The 10,000-nt window shown below is 43.9% G+C and overlaps 1 protein-coding gene across 12 annotated transcripts in view; it reads right to left on the reverse strand.

The window, feature by feature from the left end:
- The window catches only part of LOC115133820 (transcription factor SOX-5-like), a 212,015-nt gene that overhangs the window by 7,558 nt on the left and 194,457 nt on the right, over positions 1–10,000 (reverse strand). For 8 of the 12 annotated variants that reach the window (XM_065021686.1, XM_065021688.1, XM_065021690.1 and 5 more), the window contains one exon: positions 2,836–3,017. In XM_065021686.1, coding sequence (XP_064877758.1) covers positions 2,836–3,017 — 182 coding nt within the window. The remainder of the gene's footprint in view (positions 1–2,835; positions 3,018–10,000) is intronic. The other 4 variants (XM_065021694.1, XM_065021692.1, XM_065021691.1 and 1 more) reach the window with 1 other exon arrangement.

Genomic DNA, 10,000 nt, shown 5'->3' on the forward strand with positions numbered 1-10,000 from the left:
ACGTAAGGTTAAGATATCAGTCAATAACCAGGCTATAAAGCTATAGATTAACACGTGTAGATACTGTATGTTGGATGTGTGCCAGAGGGTGTGTGTACCTGTGTTGTTAGGCTTGCTTAGTGGGGGCAGAGGGCATAGTTAGTTGGCACTAAAGCATTGTGCTCTGGTCTTTAACCAGCCTGTCTATGTGGCAGGGTGAAGATAAGAGGGGCAGAGGGCAAGACTGGCACTAAAACAGGTAACAGCTGATGTCATTATGGGAATGACATTGAGATTGTGTTTGTGTCCATCTGCTATGATTGGATGTGTATGAGTATGACTGTGTGTGTTTTATCCCAGCAGCCAACTGCATGCTGGATGTCTCTCTCCCCCTCTCTCTGAGGCCCTTGGGGTCGATCCATTAGAGAGAGAGGCGCTCCACACACACACACACACACACACCGTGAAGGGCCGCACTGCACGACCCCCTGCGTATTTATTACAGACAATAAAAGGCTGATTGACTGTCCATTTACATGGCTAATGCAACCAGCTGAAAAACACACACACACACACACACACACACACACACACACACACACACACACACACACACACACACACACACACACACACACACACACACACACACACACCCCCACACACACACTCTTCCCCACACACACACTCTTCCCCACACACACACTCTTCCCCAACCCCAGAGCCTGCATTTACAGCTTAATTATACGATTAGAATCCATCCCAAAAGCCGTGCATCTTTAAAAACATCACTCCAGCCCTGGCCTAACCATTAGGAGATGACCCAGCCAGACTGGCACCAGCCTAATCAAATGCATGTCTCTGTTTAACAGCACTACAATTTAATTGTTCAGCTGAGATAATTCATCAGATTTGAATAAATATCATCGCTAAAGAGAGGGAACGAGCGAGACCGAGAGAGAGAGAGAGAGAGGGGAGAGAGAGAGTGGAGACAGTGAGGAAGAGAGAGAACAAGCGAGAGAAATGGGATTTGTCTGCGTGAAACTATTTCATGGAAAACTGCTGCAGAGAAACAAGTGACACCAGAAAACCCCCTGTCTCTTTAGTAAAACACTGCTAGCATTGATCGGTGTCTGTGTCATGGTATGTATGGAAAGTTCACTGCAACCTCAACGCCAATCAATCCCAAACCATTTAAAGGGTTGAAGAAGGGTTTATTGATATCAATAACCACTTAAATTCCTACTGGCTGAGGGTCTACGGATAATAAAACAAACATCATTTCTAGGACATAACAACGGTAGAGAAAGACAGCTGTGTTTGACCCGAAAGCCTCTCTCTAAGTCAGAGTTGAAAATAAGTTGAGGTGTGGAAGTCGTTTAACAAACTGAAAGCAAAATTATTCATTGTAATTCATGTTGTTTGACTAATAAACTACACTAGGTACTGCACTGTACCGTATAAAACTGACACCCAGGCATCATGTGTTACAGCGGTAACCTTCAGTCAGTGTCCAGTCATGAGTTATAGTAAAGTAGCCAACCTACACATTGTGTTATAAGTCAACTGACTATAGAGGACTGAGACTGGCCGACTGAGAGGAGAGGAGGATTATTATTCTAATGTTGTTCATCCAGCTTCATCCATCCAACCCAGCAATCATCCAGCTTCATCCATCCACCCAGCAATCAGGACAATTATAACCCCAGGGGATTAGGGGGCGAGCTGGGCAGAGAGTAGTGGACCTGTCAGGTCCCTATGGAGCTATGGCTATGGGGTTCACATTGAAAGTCAACTCTGAATAAATTACATGCTTTAAATAAAATAAAAAGTCAATTTTAGGTATGAGACTCTGCAAATGTGACAGGAGAGAGAGAGGGAAGACACAGAGAGAGAGAGAGAGAGAGAGAGAGAGAGAGAGAGAGAGAGAGAGAGAGAGAGAGAGCTGTTGAATGTCAGCAGTGCAGATGCTCTTTAAGATCCAGTACACTGTCGTGCTTGTGTGTGTGTGTGTGTGTGTGTGTGTGTGTGTGTGTGTGTGTGTGTGTGTGTGTGTGTGTGTGTGTGTGCGCTTGCGTGTGTGTGTGTGTGTGTGCACCAGCTGACTCCCAGTGTGTTTAACAAATAACCACAATTTAGCCACGCTGCCGAGGAGCGGGCGCCGTCACTTCGCATTAGCGTCTCCTCAACGCTTTTTTGCTAGCAGGCTCCCTGTGCCCTCCTCCTGCACCCCCCTTGCCTCCCCCGTCTCCTCCAGCCTCCCCAACACCCACCCTGCCTCCAGCACGCCACACACACACACACACACACACACACACACACACACACACACACACACACACACACACACACACACACATTACCTCAGCCAAGGGTTTCTCTAACTGGCCAATTTACCTGTACTGCTCTTATTACACAGGTGATTGACAATTATGACCGTTTCGATATATACAGACATAATGTTGAATTCCATTTCATCTTAATGTATCGTGTTATATCATATTACAATACATTGTGTTGCAATATATTTTACAAAGGTGACTTATACTAGAATATGACATTACATTTGAACATATTGTAATCATATTACAATACATTGTAGGATAATATAGTATATTGTGCATTGCAGTACTTTGTAGACAATCTTATCTAGAGAGCGTCTGGGATGTAGGGTTGGTCAAGTGCAAGTGCAGGTTGAGTTTTTGTATTTTTATTTATTATTATTATTTTTAATCGTAATGTACCTAATTCTTAAATCTAATGTCATGGTACAGGGTTATCTCCTGTTAGTAGTATGAGGACAGAAGGCATGTTGTTGTAATAAAAGAATAGTTGTAAGGTTAAGGATGTACTAACATATCTGACCTTGTCGGAGCGCCCGTTGTTCAGGCTGAGGTTGTTGACGGCGGCAACCTTGGCGTCCAACACCTGCTGTTCTCTCTTCAGCTGCTCCTTCATCTGTCTGGCCTCAGCGAAGGCCTTGGTCACAGCCTCGTGGTCGTTCAGATAGCCCCCGGAGGACAGGGATGACAGCAGGTCTGAGAGAGATACACAGAAGAGCATGTTCCTATTTAAAAACTCAATGAGGGGAAATATCAGGAATGAGTTTTTTATGTATATATACACTACCGTACAAAGTTAAGGTCACTTAGAAATGTCCTTGTTTTTGAAAGAAAATTATTTTTTTTGTCCATTAAAATAACATCAAATTGATCAGAAATACAGTGTAGACATTGTTAATGTTGTAAATGACTATTGTAGATGGAAATGGCAGATTTTTAATGGAATATCTACATAAGCGTACAGAGGCCCATTATCAGCAACCATCACTCCTGTGTTCCAATGGCACGTTGTGTTAGCTAATCCAAGTTTATCATTTTAAAAGGCTAATTGATCATTAGAAACCCTTTTTTAAAATTATGTTAGTCCAGCTGAAAACTGTTGTACTGATTAAAGAAGCAATAAAACTGGCCTTCTTTAGACAAGTTGAGTATCTGGAGCACCAGCACTTACAGGTTTCGATCAGCACTTACAGGTTCAAAATGGCCAGAAATAAAGACCTTTCTTCTAAAACTCAGTCTGTTCTTGTTCTGAGAAATGAAGACTATTCCATGTGAGAAATTGCCAAGAAACTGAAGATCTGGTACAACGCTGTGTACTACTCCCTTCACAGATAGAGCAAACTGGCCCTAACCAGAATAGAAAGAGGAGTGGGAGGCCCCGGTGCACACCTGAGCAAGAGGACAAGTACATTAGAGTGTCGAGTTTGAGAAACAGATGCCTCACAAGTCCTCAACTGGCAGCTTCATTAAATTGTACCCGCAAAACACCAGTCTCAACATCAACAATGAAGAGGCGATTCCGGGATGCTGGCCCTTCTAGGCAGAGTTCCTCTGTCCAGTGTCTGTGTTCTTTTGCCCATCTTAATCTTACATTTTGATTGGATAGTCTGGGATATGGCTTTTTCTTTGCAGAGTCGCCTCTTCACTGTTAACGTTGATACTGGTGTTTTGCGGGTTCTATTTAATGAAGCTGCCAGGTAGCCTAGGGGGTGGCAGGTAGTCTAGTGGTTAGCGCGTTGGGCCAGTAACCAAAAGGTTGCTAGATCAAATCCCTGGGTTGACAAGGTAAAAATCTGTTATTCTGCCCCCGAACAAGGCAGTTAACCCAGTAGGCCATCATTGTAAATAACAATTTGTTCTTAACTGACTTACCTAGTTAAATAAATGTTCAATACAAAAAAAATTGTGGACAAAAACAAAGACATTTCTAAGTGACCCCAAACTTTTGAATGGTAGTGTATACTGTATATACTGTATGTGTGTATTTTAGTTTACAAAAAATGTAATCAAAATAGAATTAACTAGAACTTTGATTGTTGGTTGTTCAACTGTAAATCTGTTTGTCAGATAGCAGATTGCTCCAGCTCTTTTAGAGATAAACTATTTGGATGTAAACAGTCTCTAAGGCCATTCCAGAATAAACACTGTCCTTAACCCCTGTGAGGTAAATACATGACCAGACACACAACCACAGGGGAAACACACACACACACACATGCAGTCGTACACTCACCCGGACACAGACTGACCAGTTGACTGCTAAGGCTGTGTGTGTGTGACCCGTGGCCAGGTCGGCTCTCTCTCAGCCTCCACTGAGAGACGTGTGTATGGGTGCGTGTGACCTTCAGATCACACGCACCCATACACATACAGACACCCCTGTCAAAACCCTGCCATTTTAAGTCTGGATGTTATTTCCCCTGGTGAACCTCACTCCCACCCAGCGGCAGACAGAAACACAGGCAGAACGGTAAACACAGTTTACAAAGGCATCCTGACAGACCATCTAAAAGCCCATTCCCTCAAATCTCAAATCTCCACATCATTCAGATTTATTGAAAAGCCCCAGCATTCCTCCCGAAAGGGGATACAGGTTTTTTGTTGTTGTTGTTGCACAAATACACACACATGCATGCTTGCTCGCTCGCACACACACACACACACACACACACACACACACACACACACACACACACACACACACACACACACGCACGCACGCACGCACACACACACACACACACACACACACACACACCTCCTTTCCGCCTGCCTGTCCACGCAAACACACACATTCCCTCACTATCCATTTAGTCTTTTTTCATCCAAAAGCTCATGGGATTCTTTGAAGAGTAGAAAAGCGCAGGCGGCATCCCGGAAGATTACTTCTATTAAACCCAAAAAGCCTGCTAATTTCCCCCTCCGGAAACATCTGCCCAACACATATCAAAGATGATTCAATATGATTCTCTGCTTCTTTTCAGCGTTGTTATTTGTGTTATTGCCGCAGCTTAGCGGACGGAGCGGCAGCAGCATCTGCTGTGTTGACTGTGAGAGGCGGGAGGTCGGAGGGAGGGATGAGGGATGAGGGAGGCCGTGCTATCGCTCTCTCTCCATCTCTGGGTTAACAAAGAGCTGCTCCAAGCTTATGGCCCTTTATCTGTCACTAATCCCTCCTGCTAATGCCATCTCAGGGCAGATTACACTCTCAGATTTGTAATGACAGAGGAGTGAACTCTTACAGAAGTCATAACGGCAAAATTGGATGCAGAGGGCTGGAGAGAGAGAGAGGCCGGTGGGGTGGGCTGTGTTGGCTGGCTTGCTGGATGGTAGTGGGTTTTAATCTGGATTCAATGTGTGTGTGTGTGTGTGTGTGTGAGCAGAGATGTACTGTGTCTGCGTTCTTCTCTCTTGTTATGTGTGTGTGTGAGTGCACTGTGTGTGTGTCCTTGAGTGTCTGATTGCCAACCTAGGCATGACCCAGATAGGAGGGCTGGGGACAACAGTGAGACCCAACCAGAGCCCAAAACCTACCCTACCCTGCAGCCTCACTCTGCCCTGGCCTGGCACTCATTATTCAGAGTGGCCACACACACACTGTTGAAATTAGACAGTCACACAGGGTGGGTCTCAGCAGTAGAGGTCACAGGCATTCAAAGTTCAGTCCTTCAGATCAGACTCTCGGAGACTGTCATTGAGGAGAGGTTGGATTGTGGGAGATAGACTGATAGAGGACAGATGCTGCGAGGAGACTGGACAGAGAGGAGCACGCACACAAAGACAATGAATAATAACCATGTGTTATTAAATCCATTGAAAGTCATAACTCCCTGTCTCTCTGTGTTTGACTGCAATAGCAAACGACGTGAATCTTCGTCTGACCTGGTAACACTAACAGGAACCGACGGAAACAGACTGTGTGCCGTGGCAGCAGACAGACACTCATTGTGATCTAAATGAAACGGCTTGCCTCAACATGTTCCATCTGAAATCCATTTGTCAGAACAAAAAACATCTGGGATGTAAATCCACTAATCTACTATTAAATCCTGCGATTTGTTGAAAAACACTGAGATTAGAAAGAATACAAGTTAGAAATGGCTAACTGCTGCAAAAGGAGGAGGGGTGTGTGTATTATAATGTGTGTGTATTATAATGTGTGTGTGTATTATAATAGCTGTGTGTATTATAATATCTGTGTGTGTGTGTGTGTGTGTGTGTGTGTGTGTGTGTGTGTGTGTGTGTGTGTGTGTGTGTGTGTGTGTGTGAGTTCTAACAGCCGTGTCGTGTGTCTATAATAGCCTTCTGGTCTGTGTGTGTGTCTGCTGTTATTGTGTTATTAATGCAGGTTGTTATGTGTGTATCGTTCTGTAAGAGGCTTGTCTAATCTCATCTGTGATAAGTCCCGCCTGTCACACAGCTACTCTATTCATCTGAAAAACATACTCTCCTCTTCCATCACTCCATTTCCCCTCCTATCCTTCACACTCCTCCATCTCTCCACCTCCTCCTCCTTTTCCTCCTCCTCCTCTTCCTATTCAAACTCCCGCTTAACCATCCCTGCCTCTCTGGCTAATAAACCCTTGACAATAATATACCCTACAGGCATACACAATGGGAAAACATAGCCTACACTAATTATAGCATTTTCTTTTATTTTGTATTCATTTGTTTAGTTTTTTTGTTACTTTTAACCCCTTTTCTCCCCAATTGGTAGTTACAGTCTTGTCTCATCGCTGCAACTCCCGTACAGACTCGGTCGAGAGCCATGCGTCCTCCGAAACACAACCCAACCAAGCCGCACTGCTTCTTGACACAACGCCCACTTAACCCGGAAGCCAGCCACACCGATGTGTCGGAGGAAATATCGTGCACCTGGCGACCGTGTCAGCATGCACTGCGCCCGGCCCGCCACAGGAGTCGCTAGTGCGCAATGGGACAAGGACATCCCTGCCGGCCAAACCCTCCCCGAACCCGGACGACGTTGCACTAATTGTGCGCCGCCCCATGGGTCTCCCGGTCGCGGCCGGCTGCGACAGGGCCTGGACTCGAACCCAGAAACTCTAGAGCTAGCTAGCTTAGTCCACTGCGCCACTCGGAGCCCTAATTATAGCATATTTACATGTGTGAACACACGTTGTAGTCAGTGAATCAGTGTTTCATGAATACATTACTTAAAACACTACTTAATGGTGATGTGAGTGAAATAAATGACATTCATGTGCATACTTACTTAAAACTACTACTGCTAATATTATTATTATTATTATTATTATATTACTACCACTACTTATTCTATAATGGATTAAATAGTTTCTTCCCTACTAATATTATTATTATTGTTATTATTATTATTATTATTATTATATTACTACCACTACGACTACTTACTTATTAAATAATTTCTTCCCTCCTCAACAATCTACACACAATATCCCAAAATGATAAAGCAAAAACAGGTTTTGAGACATTTTTTAAGATTGATAAAAATACAAATAAACGGAAATATCACATTTCCATAAGTATTCAGACCCTTTACTTTGGCTGCCATTACAGCCTTGAGTCTTCTTGGATATGACGCTACAAGCTTGGCACACCTCTATTTGGGGGAGTTTCTCCCATTCTTCTCTGCAGATTCTCTAAATCTCTGTCAGGTTGGATGAGGAGCGTCACTGCAAAGCTATTTTCAGGTGTCTCCAGAGATTTGGTTTAAGTCCGTGCTCTGGCTGGGCCACTCAGGGACATTCAGAGACTTGTCCCGAAGCCACTCCTGAGTTGTCTTGGCTGTGTGCTTAGGGTCGTTGTCCTGTTGGAAAGTGAACCTTCGCCCCAGTCTGAGGTCCTGAGCACCATGCTTCACTGTTGGGATGGTATTAGCCAGGTGATGAGCGGTGCCTGGTTTCCTCCAGATGTGACGCTTGGCATTCAGGCCAAAGAGGTCAATCTTGGTTTCATCAGACCAGAGAATATTGTTTTTCATGGTTTAAGAGTCCAGTCCTTTAGGTGCCTTTTGGAAAACGCCAAGTGGGCTGACATGTGCCTTTTACTGGCCACTCTACCATTAAGGCCTGATTAGTGGAGTGCTGCAGAAGAGATGGTTCTCCCATCTCCACAGAGGAACTCTGGAGCTCTGTCAGAGTGACCATCGGGTTCTTGGTCACCTCCCTCACCCCTCTCCCCTGATTGCTCAGTTTGGCCGGCCGCCAGCTCTAGGAAGCGTCTTGGTGGTTCCAAACTTCTTCAATTTAGGAATGATGAAGGCCACTGTGTTCTTGGGGACCTTCAATGCTGCAGACATTTTTTGGTACCCTCCCCAGGTCTGTGCCTCGACACAATCCTGTCTCAGAGCTCTACGGACATTTCCTTCGAACTCATGGCGTGGTTATTGCTCTGACATATACTGTCAACTGTAGAACCTTATATAGACAGGTGTGTGCCTATCCAAATCATGTCCAATCAATTGAATTTTCCACAGGTGGACTCCAATCAAGTTGTAGAAACATCTCAAGGATGATCAATGGAAACAGGATGCACCTGAGGTCAATTTCGAGTCTCATCGCAAAGGGTCTAAATACTTATATAAATAAGTTATTATTGTTTTTCATTTTTAATACATTTGCAAACATTGCTAAAAAGCTATTGTGTGTAGATTGATGAGATTTAAAAAAATATTTTATTTGAAAACAATCAGAAATGTGAAAAAAGTGAAGGGGTCTGAATACTTTCCGAATGCACTGAATATACAGTTGAAGTCGGAAGTTTACATACACCTTAGCCAAATACATGTAAACTCAGTTTTTCACAATTCCTGACATTTAATCCTAGTAAAAATCCCCTGTCTTAGGACAGTTAGGATCACCACTTTATTTTAAGAATGTGAAATGTCAGAATAACAGTGGAGAGAATTATTTATTTCAGCTTGCTTTTCTTTCATCACATTCTCAGTGGGTCAGAAGTTTACATACACTCAATTAATATTTGGTAGCATTGCCTTTAAATTGTTTAACTTTGGTCAAACATTTTGGGTAGCCTTCCACAAGCTTAAAACAGTAATTTGGGTGAATTTAGGCACATTCCTCCTGACAGAGCTGGTGTAACTGAATCAAGTTTGTAGGCCTCCTTGCTCACACACACTTTTTCAGTTCTGCCCACAAATGTTCTGTAGAATTTAGGTCAGCGCTTTGTGACTCCAATACCTTGACTTTAATGTCCTTAAGCCATTGTCCATTTGGAAGACCCATTTGAGACCAAGCTTTAACTTCCTGACTGATGTCTTGAGATGTTGCTCCAATATATCCACATAATTTTCCTCCTTCATGATGCCATCTATTTCGTGAAGTGCACCAGTCCCTCCTGCAGCAAAGCAGCCCCACAACATGATGCTGCCACCCCTGTGCTTCACGGTTGGGATGGTGTTCTTCGGCTTGCAAGCCTCCCCCTTTTTCCACCAAACATAATGATGGTCATTATGACCAAACAGTTTTATTTTGGTTTCATCAGACCAGAGGACATTCCCCAAAACGTATGATCTTTGTCCCCAAGTGCAGTTGCAAACTGTAGTCTGGCTTTTTTCTAGCGGTTTTGGAGCAGTGGCTTCTTCCTTGCTGAACGGCCTTTCAGGTTACGTCGATATAGGACTCGCTTTACTGTGGATATAGATACTTTTGTACCTGTTTCCT

This window comes from Oncorhynchus nerka, linkage group LG8 (genome assembly GCF_034236695.1).
Source record: "Oncorhynchus nerka isolate Pitt River linkage group LG8, Oner_Uvic_2.0, whole genome shotgun sequence".
Taxonomy (NCBI): Eukaryota; Metazoa; Chordata; class Actinopteri; order Salmoniformes; family Salmonidae; genus Oncorhynchus; species Oncorhynchus nerka.